The sequence below is a fragment of the Limanda limanda genome, chromosome 1 (genome assembly GCF_963576545.1).
Source record: "Limanda limanda chromosome 1, fLimLim1.1, whole genome shotgun sequence".
Classification (NCBI taxonomy): Eukaryota; Metazoa; Chordata; class Actinopteri; order Pleuronectiformes; family Pleuronectidae; genus Limanda; species Limanda limanda.
Window position 1 is genome coordinate 17,156,988 of NC_083636.1, and position 16,668 is coordinate 17,173,655.

At 44.2% G+C, this 16,668-nt stretch overlaps 1 protein-coding gene across 1 annotated transcript in view; it reads left to right on the top strand.

Annotated features, from left to right (window-relative positions):
* snd1 (staphylococcal nuclease and tudor domain containing 1) overlaps nucleotides 1-16,668 on the top strand; it is a 173,236-nt gene that overhangs the window by 124,697 nt on the left and 31,871 nt on the right. Inside the window, exon 18 of the mRNA XM_061085024.1 lies at nucleotides 6,766-6,907. Coding sequence (XP_060941007.1) covers nucleotides 6,766-6,907 — 142 coding nt within the window. The remainder of the gene's footprint in view (nucleotides 1-6,765; nucleotides 6,908-16,668) is intronic.

The following is a 16,668-nucleotide window of genomic DNA, read 5'->3' on the forward strand; positions in this document are numbered from 1 at the left end:
ATCATCGCACCTCAAATGAACTCTCAAACGGTTGATAAATCAGAGCAGGGGACCCTGATAAGCTCGACTGTCGGCCTGTGTTGTACCTTTATCGGCTCCAAGGATTTACTCGACATCAACCTCTCACGTCTGTTATCGCTACTGAGTCATAATGGCCTGAAAAGACTGAGTTCTCCTACAACTTTTACAACATTTGCTCTCAGGAAACAAACAGGAGGAGGGAGAGGTTCTCTTTCCACTCTTTGATTTATTTTTATTGAATTTTCCACAAGGAGACTCTTCCTGTTTTTGTTGTTGGTTTTGTAAAAGGTGATTTGTCACTGAAACCCCTCATGACACTGACCATGATAAATTAAATTATGAGCAGTGGCTGTACTAATAAAACGGTCATTTATCAGCCATTAACTTCTCACCTGTTTATCAACAAAGTCATGTCATTATAATCAATTATCATTTATGATGACAACAAAACAACAAGCTGCTCCACACGAGTGGCTCTAGTATAAATTATTATTATTATTATTATCATTTCCTGTTCGTTCAATCTATTCTGGTTGTTATTAGCTTGAGACCTCTCAGAGTCTTTTGTCCCTGAAGGCAGAACCTCTGCTATGTTTCTTAGATTGTTTGGCTACAACAAAAGGATTAAATAACCTACTACCTAAGTTCCATGGCCGGTAATTTTATCGGTACAAAGTCAGACGTACCTCTTCAGGGAATTGAACTCCACGTCTCATCTGGGATGTGGCCGAACGCTTTTTAATGAAGCAATTCCCCGTCGTGTTGATCATTCTCCGCCTGTAATGGCTTAGTCAATACAGACAACATCATTGAGGAATGGGGAAATCCCCGGGTCGCCCACCTTCTCTGCCTAAGCCAACCTCTCCCAATTATTAATGTGATGCCAACGCAGCTTTCTAATGAGCTCCTTCGCACTTTGTATACAGATCAAATTCTTTCCAAGAGCATATTGTAGGTTACAGGGATAAACTTTGAGTAAATGCTGAGTTGAAGGATGGCACAAGCTCCGAGTTTGAGGGTTTGGATTAAGAGGAAGATGATTTCAGACAGTGTTAAACTTTTACCTGTTGGTTTGTTGGTTGGTTTACGTACAGACTGTTGAAACTATTTTGAGATGGAGACTTACTTTCATGAGTGTGTTTAATTTGATGTAACTTGACCATAAGGGGGCTGTTGGGCCGTGGCGGAGATATGCACTGTGTCGAGTGCCGTTCTAGTTTTGATCCCTATTCTTTGCCGACTCTTCCCTTTGGTGACATCACTTGTTGTGTTGTTGCACGGGTCGAGTTCACCCACCTATCTGCCAAACAGAATAAAACCAATCAGACGTAAATGGGGTCCCATTCTATTCTTATGCGTAGCTTTAAACCTTTTGATGTTAGCTTCTGAAAAAAAGACGGAGAGCACAGTGAGACTGAAAGAGACAAATGTGCCCTCAATTGAATTAATGAACCATTCTCTCCAAAGGGGATTCATCAGGGATATAATAGGGGCTAAATTGATTTACAAAGTGCACTCTTATGAATAACATGCTCCTATTGATTTAAATCATTCTCCGAGTGTGATCGGGTAATGAACGAACTATGGAACTATGTAAGTTCAAAAAAAGCGTGAGAGAGAGAGAGACCACTCCATCGTAGCTTGCTCGGTGTCGCTCTGGGCCTCGGCTACTTTGCGACAGCTGCGTTGTTTCGGAATTGCACAAGTTTGCCACGGGTTGCGAGGGCAGAGCCGCCTTGTCCACTGAGGTGTGTGTGAATCAAAGGGCAGCGACATGTGCCCTCCGCAGCTGTCAAGTGCTCTGCATGTGTCAGGGCAGCGCAAAGACGGGTTAATGAGGAATTGTGAAGATGTAGAGGCGCGCTCACAATGTTCTTTTCGAGGAGCACTCCATGCCGAGTGTGTCGCGTTAATAACAAATGGCTGCAACGTTCCTAATGTCATCGAGTAAAAATAAAACCCATTTTCTCAAACGGTAGAAAAGTTTTGAGAGTTTGAGTTCATTTAAACCTGGAATTGACGATCGCAGTTGCGGGTGTTTACTCTGTATTTCTCGTAACATTTAATGGATTAAACCAGAACCATTTATTTTAATTTTCAAGCCAATGTTCTTCTAGCCTTCTTAACTGATACATTTTGGCATTTGCCTGCTAAAAAAGTGCACAATTTGTACTTTTGGGTAGCAACTACGTTTTTTCTTTCGCCACGCACGCACACACACACAGACACACACTGAGGAATTGACACGCTGCCACCTTTAATCAGTGTTCAATCCAGCCCTCACCCTCTCGTGCTGGCTCTATGTGTTGGTTCAGTCATCCATCTGTCTGTGTATTCATCCACCTGTGCTTGCATGTGCGAAATCTCCGAATGTTTCACCATCGCTCGGTCTGTGGAGGGATGCTGCGCTCTTCATCAAATTAGAAAATATTCAGGCGAACCAGCTCGAAGGTAATCAGCATTAACTCTCTGAAACCGCGATGCACTTAGACGTGAAAGAGCTCCACTTCCATCAGAGAGGTATCTGGTGTGCCCGGGCTCGGAAACCGAGACTCGACGCCAGTGACAACAACAATGTGGCTGTAACCAGGTCTTTCTTCCTCGGGAGCAAACAAGTTTCAAACCAAATTTAAGAAACCACCCAAGTGGCTAATGTCTTCCAGAGTTTGTCAAAATGTCTATGAAAGGAATAATAGATTTCAAAACTCTAAACTGCTGAAATGATATTAACTTTATTAAAAAAAAAGAATCCGACGATAAAAAGATTGACTGAAACTGCAAGATTATTGAAGTCGAGCCCGAGAGGAGAATCAGGGTAATAGAAGATTAAGAGAATGAAAGGTAGAGGAGTAGAAAACTGATTTTGTAAAAATGGAAAGAATTAACCTGCACACCTGCTTGAATTCCTCATTGTGCCTGTGGGTTCTGATCGTCACCATTTCCAACGATAGACCGATGTGCCCCGTCATCACACAACTCAACTGGACTCACTGGTCACCCACTTGGCTGCAAGTGTGTTTTTGTCATTCAGGAGTTGTGAAGGTCAGCCCAACCTGCCATCCCTTGCCGCTTGGCCCCCATTATCAGGAATTGTTGTCCTCTCGGCCCCAGCTTAATGGCGTGCCTCTTTTCCCTTTTTCCCATCTTCCTTTATTTCTATCCCTCTCTTCTCTGCGCCTCTCTCTCTCTCTCTCTCTCTCTCTCTCTCTCTCTCTCTCTCTCTCTCTCTCTCTCTCTCTCTCTCTCGCTCTCTCTCTCGTTCTCTCGTTCTCTCGTTCTCTCGTTCTCTCTCCCATTGTCTCTGGCAGCTTAGTGGCTCTAGCGTCTGGCTGCAGTTGCAGAGCAGCAGCAGAAGCAGCAGTCATATACCTGCATTCAAGTGGAACAAACAGGATGGTTGGCTGCTCACGGAAGGTCATCTGCCCTGGGCACAGACTGTGTGTGTGTGTGTGTGTGTGCGTGCGTGTGTGTGTGTCTCTTTCAAAAGAGATGGAACTCTACAGTGTCTCTAATAATCCGAGGCAAAACCAATGTTCATCTTGCTGTAATCACACTGACCGCTGAGGTCTCTTGGCAGCGTTGGCCACAAATAACCAATATACAATTGAGGATGTGGTTATTTATTCTGACAACATATTGTTAGTGTGAAATGTGTCTGTGAGTTGTGATCACCGTTAAAGGCCAGTTCTTCACCCGACTCTCTCTGGAAACTGTAAGTCCGTCTGTTAGCGGGACGACTGAGAAACAATGAAAAATACTCAACCGCTTGCCATGACAAGCTCTGGAGGCGAGTGTTGAATGATAATTGGGAGATCCAGGATTTTTTATAAGAAGAAAAAACAACAATACAGATTTCCTTTGTTTTTCGCAAATCACATAACCAGTCAATTACACGTTAATTATCAGCCACCATCACAGCAAATATTACTCAGTTTGTGCTGTTTCATTATTGTTTCTAAATACATCTTCTTAAACTTTCTTAGCTTTTGAAATATTCGTCCCTCTGTGATCCTCGTCATTTGATCTTAATACAAACATCTGCTGTAGGTTTTCAAGCAGCTGTCTCTTTTCGTTTAATTTCATTGAAACTGAATTTTTTTAGCTCATATTTGAAGAGCCTTGGTGCGATGTGTGACAGAACAGGTTTTACTGTTGTAGTCTAACCAGCTGTCTACTCATGCCGAACTCGTGATGTTCTCACAGTACACATGACAGGACTCACGGCAGATTTGTACATACCTCCAATGATCAAAATCTCATTGATCCATTTATACTCCTGTTTAGACTCAGATGGGACTCTATAGCTGCTGCTAGCTCCCTGCTAGCTTCTCATGCGTGTAGCTTCAAACAAGCTGCAGTCACTTTCACTGGAAACCCGCCCACACAAGACGGCGACGGCGTTCAAGGTGCGAAAAACAAACACTGGTCGACAACTCGGATGAAACAATAACACTTATGTCGGTTGCCACGGAGAACAAACACAAGCAGCAGCTTACCACTGCCCTTCCTCTGAGACAGAACTCAGAATGTGATCAACATGTTGACGGGGAAATGGAGAGACTGCTGCTGCTAATCTGCATCTGCTCGCCTCTGACTTTATATTTGGGCAACCTTTTAAAATGTGAATATATCACCCGTGTCAAGGTGTCGTCAGCGCCTCATCGAGGACTTTCCTCTCCACCTGCGTCTCGTCGCCGTGACACCCCCACTCCAAACGGAGTCAGAGGTCAACGGGGAAACCTTGTGGCGGCGCTGTCCAATCTCACCATAATCCCATCGACTTGTAACCGCCCTAAATGTGCGGCGGAGAGACGGCCACCGGGCTAATGAATGCTGACACTCTAATCTTTGTCATCCCTAATTGGTGCTGCAGGTTTGATTAAAAGCCAAGCCATGTCAGCTCTATTGCAATGTGGAGAGCATGCTTATTACCACTCTCTGCGTCTTCCAGCCTTTTGTGACTGTGTATATAGCTGTGTGTGTGCGTGTGTTTGTAAGTGTGTGTGTGTAAGTGTGTGTGTGTGTGTGTGCTAATAATGCACATGACTATCTAATTCCGTACAAAAACATGGCGGTTGATCTCGGGGTTTACGAAGCGTGGCTGTGTTTTCAGTCTTCATTAACCTTGCTTGCCCTCAATCCCCCGTATTTCTACCTGCCTTCTTCCCTCCTATTACCTTCTGTTCTCCGGCCTTTTTTTTGCAGCGTTTGTGGGATAAATAATTGAATGTAATTGGGTTGTACGACCCTGTCTTTTGTTAGCGGGTGTAGGGGGGGTGCTTATGTCACTTATTTTGTGGGTGATCTTTTCTTTCTTACTCTGTCACTCACTCACACACACGATTTCCTCCTGTAAGACTGGTGCTGCTGTACATCAGCACATCAATGAGGTGAAATGATAATCTAATAAGCATGCTGAAGAGCCAGCATATAAGGAAAAAGAAGCCTCGGGTATGATTAACTAAGCTTTAAAACTAGCGTAGCTCTGCAGATGAGCCAAAGCAGGGGGGGGGGGTGACAACATTAAAACTAGCTAATCTAATTAGCTCCATGATACCATGCAGTTAAATAATTAGCCAGAACCTAATTGGCTAATACCGCCACACTGTTAAAAAAAAAATCTGTCTGCCTCTTTCCTTCTCTTTATATAACCTTTAAAAGTAAATACCTCCCAAATAGCCCGGAGAAATGAACGGTAACAAGCTGTGCTGCTGCTGCCGCTGCACACGAATCTGGAGCGCAAGTGGAGCTCGCTTGCACTTTTTGGCTTTTCAGTTCCACACCAAGCTTTACTCGCCGTCTCCTCCTATACCACGTCTCCTTCACACTCCCCTTCCGCAGCGTCTCCTCTGCAGGGAGCTGATTAGCTCGCTTTCATCCTGACCATCGTGTGTTTGTGCCCGTGTTTAATACCGCTACTGTACTTGAAGCTGTAAACACGCTGCCGTATTTAGTCTTAACAACCACGCACTTTCTCGGCCGCAGCCCTTACTCTCTGTAAACAGACACACACATACGCACAGACAGACACACACACGCACACACACTGACATCAATGCGGTTTGATATGTGGCCCAAGGCAAAGCACTTCCTCCTAATGAGCCTCCTGCCCTCTGTTTCTCCTGGGGAGCCGAAAGAGAACTAACCTTGATGCAGCGTAGAAAGGATGTAACCTGCTCACACACACACACACACACTGCAGTGCTTGTGAGGGACCTCACAGGCTTCACTGTTTCTTTCAAATCATCAGTTTATTGATTATTATTCACACAGTATCTTATGATAATAACTTTACCAACATCTGCTCTGATCTGAAGTATCTTTGAGGCGTCATGTTGTATTTAAGACTAAGCATATTCTGCTGGCATCATAGGGTTTGAGTTTAACCCGAGATAATGACTCATAAAAGGTTTGTTGTTTCAGTTAAAAACATCATCAAAGTCTGGTTTATCTTATTATTCTGGTTTCCATCATTATTCTGGTTCCCTCATAAATATGACACATTTGCAAATGTACTGCATTGCTATTGTTTCTCTTATGAATAGCAAAGTACAAAAATAAGGTTAAAACATTTAGTGAGTGGACATTTCAAAGACTTCCCCAAGGTCATCATCCCTGTTTATTCTCAAAATATACAAAGCTGTTCTTTGAATAAAACAAAGATGAATTAAATGGCCTGATTTTACTGCAGAGATCTGTTGGTGCTGACCTGTCCCTGTCCTCTCTCTCTCTCTGTGTTTGTAGGTCTGGTCCAACTACGAGGAGAAACCAGTCGAGGAGGTTGTGCACGTGAAAGAGGAGAAGGAACGCGTGGACAACTATAGACCAGTATTCGTCACCGAGATCGCCGACACCCTGCAGTTCTACGCCCAGGACGTAGAGACAGGTACGCTCCGATAAAAGTAGATCAAAAAGTTGCTACAGGGACTATTACATCATCCCATCCCATCCCACAATTTACTCCACCATGAACAGTCCCCTCACAGAAATGGGAGTAAGGGCCCTCTTTGCTTCTTACTCCCTTTCAGCACAAGACCGATTTTATGAATGACAACTGTCTCTGATATCCCCGTCCTCCTTTGCTGCAGCATCCCTGCCAGCAGCAGAGACAAAAGAAAGGATGCCCCACATTTTTATTGTTACTACAGAATGACGGGAATAAATCACACCAGCCCCTCGTGTCACTGCTGACACGGGGAGGGAAGGGAGAGGAAAGTTTGGAAGATGGGAAAACTAACAATCCCTGGTATTCTCGCATGGCTGCTCCTTCTGACAAGCTCAGTGTGTGTGTGTGTGTGCGTGTACATGAATAACTACTCACATAATACCTCCCTGGTGCTGGGTCCATCTTTCAGGTAGTATGCTTAATGGTCCAGCCTCTGCTATAACAGAGTCAAGTTATGTCTTTGTGTATACATATGTACTGCAGCCATGTTTATTTACGAGGGAGGATGGCCCACAGTGGTTTGCTGCTTCAGTAACGAAGGTCAGACGGAGGTTATGCTTCAACAACAGTTCACTGGAGAGCCCCCTTGCTGTTATAACCTTCAAAATACAGATAATGAGCGAATAGAATTGTGTTTTTCAGGCCATATATAAAGATGGAGGACGTGTGTTCACCATTCCCTCCTGTTGTTCACAAAATGTCCCAGATATGAGTCATAAGTTCTCTCCACGCAAAACGCAAACAGAGATACTTTTCGTACATGTTTTAGCTCTAGATAATATCTCGTCCCTGTAACAGCTGTCTACATATGAATGCAGATAAAGCCGAAAGCTGATACATTTCGGTCAATGCGTTAAGCCCGACCAGAAGGCTTCTAACCTCGAAACCTTGCCCCCCGCCTATAAATTTAACATATTTACGTGCAAAATCCGTTTATAGAGATTAAGGGGGTAGGGAACATGGTGCAGAGCTGTGTTGCATCATGGTCCTGTCAATACACAGGATTGTTTTGAAATCCAAAACCAAACTTACTGGATAATGAATGAACATCAGCGTAAGATAGATAGAAAGACCTAAAATGTCAAACTAAATAATTACATCTTGACTTGTTAGTTTGGTCCATCTCCCATCAATAAACATGGAGGAGGCAGGGTTCATGCCCTTTACTGGGGGTGATCAAGATGGCAGCTTAACTTTTGGGGAGCTGTCATGTCGATAATCTCTATAAACCGTTGTTTGGATGTTCAGAGTTATTCCAAAGTAACGTTACGCCTTCTTGGCTGATTTAATCCGACTGATTTTTGGAACTTGAACATTCAAATCTCTGCCACCGTGACACCTTGGATTTTGCGACTAAATCCTCCCCTCACACAACTTGACGTTCGGAAAACAGTCAAACCTGTATTCACAAACCAGTTGGAACAGATCAGAGGCCTTCATGCCAATCACTGTCCCTTCATCGCCTGCCAGCTTGTGTGTGGGAGCGGCTCGGGATGCTGAGGCCTCCCTCTCTCCCCGCCGTCTCCCACATCTGGATTCTCTGGCAGTTGACTGTCAGGGGCCATGAAATTGAACTCTTAATTTTTCCTCACTGCCGTAATTAATTAATCTGCCTTCATTTAGTGCCAGTTTGAGCCTGGGTATCATTCACATCATAATCACATGAAAATCAAACACAAGAGGGAGAAACACGTGGTTCCAGATTGTTGTTTTTAAACACCCCTACTGTTTCTGCAGACTTAGTAACAACTATGTACTAATCGTCTTGTTGCCCTGAGCTGTAGAATAAACATCTAATGCCCTCACAGCACCTCTGGCTGCTCCAGCTTCACTCCCCTGCAAGTCGGGAGTCATGTTGAGGTTGTGTGCAAAGTTTTTTTATCACTGATCAAAATCACGTGTCACTGGGAAGAGGCTGAAACGTAGAGTAATTGGTGCGTGTTAACCTGCAGCGAGAGTTAATTCCTTCAGCCTCACTTGGCGTCAGCAGGGAAAATGTACAGGCTAAATGAAGAGTGGACCTTTCTTTGTCCTGTGTGATGGAATATGAGAGTTTTTTAGCGTCTGGGTAACGCGTCATGCTCGAGCTCCACTGCATAGAGCAAATCAGAAATATTTTGTATTGATTTTGAAGACTTTTCTCATAAATTCCTCGGCTCTATTAGGAACCCGGGGAAACCGCAAAATGCAAAGCAATTACAACTTTTTCTAAGTAGCAGCCCGAGTGTTGCATTTACAACAAATGAACACAAGCTGCACTTTTCCTATATTGCTGCTTTAAGTTCATTTTGACAGGAGAGCTGTGAGCTATTTCATTTTTTTTTTTTTTTTTTATAGATGATCCAGCAATGCTTTTTATTTATTTATTTCTCAGTTTAATTGGCCCCGTGTTCTTGCAGCAAGAGGCTTATATGCTAGTTTAAAAAAAACAGTGTTATTCTCAGCAGGGAGGCACCAGCTGACCCAGCCCCCCCCCCCCCCTCCTCTCTCCCCTCATCTATCGCTCTATCACGTTGTTTACCCTTCCCCACCTTCCTCCCTTCATCTCTCTCTCACTTCTTTTTTTTTTTTTTCTCCTCCTATGGTCTCTTTAATTTTCGCTGACGCTTCCTTGGAGCTCTATTAAGTCATACCAGCCCCTTGAAGAGCACATCAAAGTGTGAGGACCAGTAAAATCATACAAGCTGAGTGCTTTGCAATATTATTACATGTTCCACGCATTCTTCCACCCCCTCCTCTCTCTTACCTTTTCCCTCGAATTCTGAAGTGAAGTCATTCTTATATTCAGATGAGCTCGGGGGCAGGGGCCAACTTTCATAAATATTCCTGTGATTGCAACTGATGACAGCTGATTCCACCTCACAGGAATGATTAGGTGGATTTTAATGTTTGTGCCACAGTTTGTGTTTCACACCATTAGAAAATGGATTTTCATTTTTATTTGTGCTGTAACTGTCAACAGCACTTTGGCCTTTCCACTAAACCTCTATTAAAACATGTCCATCAAGTAATTGAATCAAAACGCTGAACTCAAAACGAGTAAATGGAGCAAGTCCACTCAATTTCAATCAGGCCGCAATCAAATTGCACACAAACGTAGATATCTGTCCCTTAAATATGCCCAGTTTGACAATATACAATAAACATGTTACTATAAGTAGTACTGCCTCTTTGATATCAAAAATCAGAATATTTGTCAAATGTGTAGCTTTTATTCAGCCTGTAAGGTTAAATTAACAGTAACCCTCTTCTAAAAGTTATCACAGAGCTGGATCAAGACCTTCCCTGATGTATTCTCATCAAAAGTCGACCCACATTATAGTCAGAGTGTGACAGTTTCTACCTCCGCACCCTTCTCCCTCTTCTCCTCTCCTGTCGCAGTATTTCCCAGCTCACATCAGAGACAAAATTCACTCCGTGTTTTTTGGCCGCCACTGCTGGCGCTCCATTTGCCAGATGGAGCAAACGCTTTCATCGAGCACTCCTTGACCATCCTTGAGGTATAGCACATTAATGACATGGAGTGCAGGTACCCCCCCCCCTCCTCCTGGTCTCTGTCTCGTCTGATGTTCAGTTGGGAAGCCAGGAAACAAGCCTCAGTGAAAGATGCTTGGAACAATAGAATAATGCCACAGCTTTGCTTTTGACATCATAATGATGATAGGTGCGAGGCCATTTACCTAACTGTGGTAATCGCCAGCTTTTATTGAGGGTGTGAAGCTAATCATGAAAGGTAGCTGTATTTGGAGAAAGAAAATGAAATACAGCAGCGACTGGCAGGAGAAATATTCATTTTGCCGTCTGCCGTTAAGCTCCCATTTGTTTCAGCCGTTCCTTCAATAAGATAAGATGAACTTTATTGATTCCACATAGGAAAATGAAAGTGTCAAAGCAGCGAGACAAAGAGAAATATTCAAGGTAGCTGTGTAATACTGGCAATAAGAACTATGAGTTAAGAAAGTGCTTGGAGAGGGCTTATTTTTTGAATGATGAAGAGGAGCAAGAGGAATGAAAATGGAGAGCGAGTGAGGAACGTTATATGAGAGATGAGGTCAGGTGTCTGCAGATAGATCGACGCAAAGTAACCTCAATTGACAAGCGCTTATAAAGCCTGATGCAGATGGCAGCAGATATTTCAGTGTGGTAATAATAACTGATCCAGACACATCCATTAAGTCGGCAATATGTTACTGTGGAATAAAGAAGAGGACGAGGGAGGAAGAGAGATTCGTAAAAAATACTACTTTTATAGTCTTTAATATTGAGATGCATTTCCCAAACCATCAACCCTGTGGCGGTCTGACAGAGGGGGATGGATTTATTTATTTATTGTGCTCTGCTGAGGGCAGCGGTGATTGAAAAGTAGCTGTCGTGGCGCTTTTGATGAATGCCCGTTTCCCCGTGTAACTTTTCCCACTCTTATCTTCTGAAGTTACTCTTATACATTATAGAGAAAACGCCGTTTGTGATATCTTTTATTCTCCGGGGGTCTAAAGCGCTCTGTATTTTACCCCTTTTAATTATTCACATTTAATTACTCTTAAGTGTTTTTTTCCATATATATGGATATCTTTACACAAGCTTGATAAGTGATTAATTCCACATTAGGAATGTTTTTTTCACTGAGAAGCTTGAGGGATTGCGCTCTTTAATCCTCAGTTTATTTTAAGGGTCTTTATCAGTTGCTCTATGCGTTTATCTCTCATTGTCTCACCCCTCCCCCCCACCAAACACACACACTATCTCTCTCACTGTCCTTCGTACCGCTGCTTCTCTTTCCTCTCTCCCTATTTTCCCTCTTTGTGTTGTGTTGCTCCCTCTCTCTCTCCGGAGGCTATATGTAATTACTGTCGGAGGGGGACCTGCGTAGACCTGTGTGACCTTGGACACTCAGAGGCCGTTCCTAGCACGGGGGTGCGGAAGTGACTCTGCTGTACACCGTTGTTGCTTTGCCACTGTGGTCGTGAGTAGACGTAATTAAAAACTCTCTAAATATAGCCCTGTAGACCTGATGGGTATGTAGCCGTAATTGCTGGAACCTGAGTATTGGATGCTCTGCAGCTTTTTTAATTTTTGAAAGACATATCTCACAGCGGTATTAGTTTCTCTTAAAACTCATAAGCTGTGCCTCAATTTCACAGTCTCTCATAGTTTAGGGGAGTTTTGAATAAAGTTTGGGGTATGAAACAACTCGAGACAGTTGAGATGGCTCCAGGAATTTAATTAAGTTGGAGGTTTATTGGGCACGCCCCAAGCAGGAGGAGACGGAACATAATCCATCTGGCGTGGGAATGCCTTGAGATCCCCCATGTAGAGTTAGGAAGTGTGGCTTGGTAGAGAGGGACGTCTGGAAATACCCTACATGGTCAGCAAGTTGACCTAATCTCGGATGGACGGATGGATGGTTAGATAAACTGTGTATTGTGGATGTGTTCTGGAGGGTTGAGCCAGTGGATAATCTCCGATGGCATCACAATGTTGAGCCCGGGATTATGCCCCAGTCGAGTTAAATGCAGCTTTTCCTCAAGATTTCACCTACATTCCACGGTCTTCCTCAACAGATGACTTTTGCTGTGTCATAGGAACAGCCCAGTGGTCATCATGTGACCAGTATGGAAGTGGGCTTTCTCTATGGCTTACTGTTCTTCATCTTCTTAGGAAGACCCTGACATGGAGTTGAAACCCTTTGAAAAAGCTTGTAGGTCAATCAGCATGTGTCCACTTATCAGAAGAAATTTAATTATTGTATATATTGCGGCAGGGAAAGTATAGTACTAGAATTAGCACAGCAGACAGCATTCAACTGGGCGTTTTTCATATGCTCACCATGTTTGTTCTGTTTGTGTGATCATTGTTATCGCACAATGTTTGTGGTACAGAGATCCAAATCCTGTCTATGTTTATAGGTTGCTCCACTGGGCAACTTTCCTACAAGGTATTAAATATCTTTGTTGTTGTTGTTTACTCGCTAGTCGCCTCCCGCGGATTTGGACATTGCCCAAATGTCACCTCCATGTGACTGGATATTTAGACCAGGCCCAGCTCGCCCGACAAACACATTATCTGCTCCATCCCACCCCAGGCCTCAGTGGCAGCGCAGTTGGTGGTACATCCTGTCTAGTGCTTGTTTCCTGGCTACCACACAAACTCATAATGAGTGAAGTCCCCCCCCCAACCAGGTGCCACTCCGTCCGCATTATTCACACTTCTACCTTTTACACACAGCAGCTGTTCATCACCTAATGATGCTGGACCCGGCGAGGCAGGCAGGGGAGCTGTTCTCGCTCTGGCTCGACTTCAAACCAGGGCCCTTTTGAAACTGAATTCCATTATTGTGAAATGTTACATTTCAATCTTATTTTGTCGAGAGCTTGTATAGGTCCCGCAGCGCAAGGATTTCTATATTGGCTTATTTAGTTGTTCCCTCTCCGAGCTGGTTTTCTCTTTTAATTTAGTCTCTTCCCAAAACACGTCTTAATTCAGCACGGCTTCCCGACAGTGATCTCACAGCATCACTTGACACTGTCTCTGATCTCTCTGCTTGAGTACCTCTGATGCTGAGGGTTAAACCAACATGAGAACTGCTGTAGTACTTCATATTGATCAGGGTGAGTGGACCCTTTAATTTAATGTCATGTCAAGGCGGCCGAGCAATGATTACTTTATACCACGGAGCTCAATAACAAAACACAGGTTCACATTTAGAAATGGTTTTCACAAGGCGTCCTGCATCACCATCTTATTTCTGTCCCCCATTTTCAGTGAGAAATCTTTCGGTGGCGCTTTGGGCTTCAAGCCAAAGTAGTTGAGATGATTGACTCCTCCACCAGTCTTTCTTCTTTTAAAAAAGTATTTCTTGTGAATCGTGCAGGTTCCTCATTTAGCAGACTAATTAATACAATGAGGAACTGATTGTACAGAGAAACAGAGAGTTTCTAGAGAAACGACATAGGAGAGAATCCACCAAAGTGCTAAATGTGACAATTGAATTAACGATTTTGTTGAATAGTTTAATAGCCTCAACTTTTCGGGATTTAATTGATGCACTGTTCTCCCAATACGGATGCAATTATATTCAGGCTAAAGCAGAATGTTTTAATTTCAGATTCCGCCTACATAAAGTGTGTTGCTGTCTAAACAGTCAGACGTCTCGCAAGGCCTGAAAGAAAGAAGTTATTGTTTCTGTGAAATCTTCCCCCCCGACATCGAGGGCCATGTATCTTTGTTCCTCTGCCTTTTATGTGTCATGTTTAATTCAGCTGAAGTGAGCGCGAGGCCTTGTTGTGGTGCCATTCGACCTCATACCTGCAGTGAACAAAGTAACCAAGCAGGTGAATGAAAGTTGCAGCAGCTGAGGCCACTGTTTTTTTTATTTTATTTTTTACTCTCGTTGCTCCTTGCCACTGCAGCAGATGCAATATTTAGAAGTCAGAACCTGCCCGGATGAAGTCCCCCCCGTCCCCAAACATTCATAATTAAATGAGATGCGCAACTTAGCTTCTGAAAGGTCAGCTCACCTGTCGGCTTGAGGCGCGCTGCTTTTGCTTTTCAGGTGGAAAAATAAGCGTCTTCGTGCTCGTTCTTCATCATCTCAGCGATTCGCACTAACGTCAGCTCCTGGCTCTATTACCACAGAGCTGAATGGCTGAGTGACACTTTTCACAGCGGTGAGCCACTCACAGGCCCAAATGGGGTTCCTCTTCAAATTTGGCCGGGACCACCCCCACACCCATTTCCCACCCCGTCCAATTTCCCCCTGCTCCTCTTCTCCAAACACAGGGCCATCTTATGAGTATATTTGGACTCCTCACAATCAAAACGGGGCATTAGCTGCAGTCAATGAGGCTCGACAGGTGGCAGAGAGAGGAGCGGGAGAGGCTGATGCAAAAAAAAAAAAAAAGAAGCCAGCCGCAGATGCTGCCTCTGTTCAGATATTTCACTGATGACTTTTCCAATTACAGAAACAGTAATTTGCCGTAAAAGGCTCCAGACTGCCGGGAAGGGTAGAATGGAACAGGGTAATTGGTGGTGGTGGTGGGGGGGTCATCACATGAGATATAATCCATATCACTCTCCAGTGGGAGTGGAGCAGCATTAGTCAAGCAGGGGGATCATTTGTTTTTATAGCGGCCTCCCTCAACGCGCTGCAGATGCTGACACCACTTTAAACATCGCTCAGGAAGGGGAGTAAATGGCCTCTCTCTCTAGTCGTAGCTCCCTCCTTGTCACACTGTGTCTTCAGTAAGTGTACAAACAATCCCCGGGTGAGCCCCGCTTCCTTGTTGACCAACCACTGGGGGCATGAGACTCTTGACAGCTGTATGTGTTTGCCCACACGCACACACGACTTCAGTCCGCCCTGGCCAGAACACGCACCGTGCTGAGCCGGTGGATTTTGTTGTTTTGTCGGTTGCGGCCTTTTTACCTTTTGAAGTGTTGCTCGCACGTCCCGACTCCCGTCTCTCCTCCCCCCGCGAGGATAGAGCCCGTCCAGAGCTCATGCATATTTAACACTCCGAACTAACAGGTGAGCTAAAGCACAAAGCTCTGTACACCGACTGTGGAGCCCTCGGACGATCTGCACAGTGTTTGAGCTGTTGGCCTCAAAGCGAAGGTTCTGCTGTATTTCTCAGGCTACATCTCGACTAATGAATCACTGTTCCTGTCAACACGACTCTGGAGCTTTAAGGCTCCCAAAGGGGAGGAGTTTGGAAACACTGCTGGAGCGGGTCGAGTTTGAAATCTCTGAGGCTGAGTTGTCGAATGGACAGGTCACCTATGTTTGCGTCCTTATGAGTTACGACTCGACTAATATTGCTCTTCTTTGTTCGTAGTGTTTGCAGTAGAGAATCACACACCCAGTATATGTGAATGGTTCCCTGATGTATACGTTTTCAGGCGTGTTAGCACGGACACAGACTATTCTTCCTAATAGTTTTAGATTCAGCTTGACTTTGTCTCACTCCTCTGGATTCCCTCTCCCTTTTTCTCCATTCTTGAATTCTAGTCGATTTATAGCCAGGTTTACGTTTCTGGATCGTCTCCAGCTGCTTGTTTCCCCAGCAGGTGTCCTTTTCATGGATGCTCTCCGCTTTGTCTCCTAATTCTTTCATTCTTATAAGCCAGGAAATTAGAACACTCTCATAAGCAACCATTGCTCTCTTGGCCTCTGCCTCTGCCACATTGTGATTATTTATCCTTCTGTGGTTTAATAGCTCTGGTAAACAGCTTAATAGAATTCAGTACAGACTCGGGATGAGTGGGTACATTTTTGTCCCCCTCCCCTTGTCTTGATTCTACCTAGTGTCCCAGTATCATCAAATATGATCATAACCAACCTGTAAAGCTGTTGTCAGTCTCCTTTTCCCTTTGGTTTCCTGGTTTTTAAGCTTTATCGTTGCCTCACTCTGCACTGGGCATTGACAATGTAATTATATATGATTTACAAACAGCTGTAGCCGTAATGGCGTATAAACAGATTACGGAACAAGGGAGGGAAAAAAAGAGAAGAGAGAAATACAGAGATGAGGACGAGAGAGAAACCGACGCACTCAGTGGTTTGGATCTTTTTCTCTTTCTTTTTTTTGGCTCTGCCCGCAACACAAAATGAGCTCTCACGCTCGACAGGGCTCAGCCCTTCCACATGCAGATAGTTAGTTGTCTTTTAGCCAACATTAAATGGGAATCTGCTTCTGTAATGC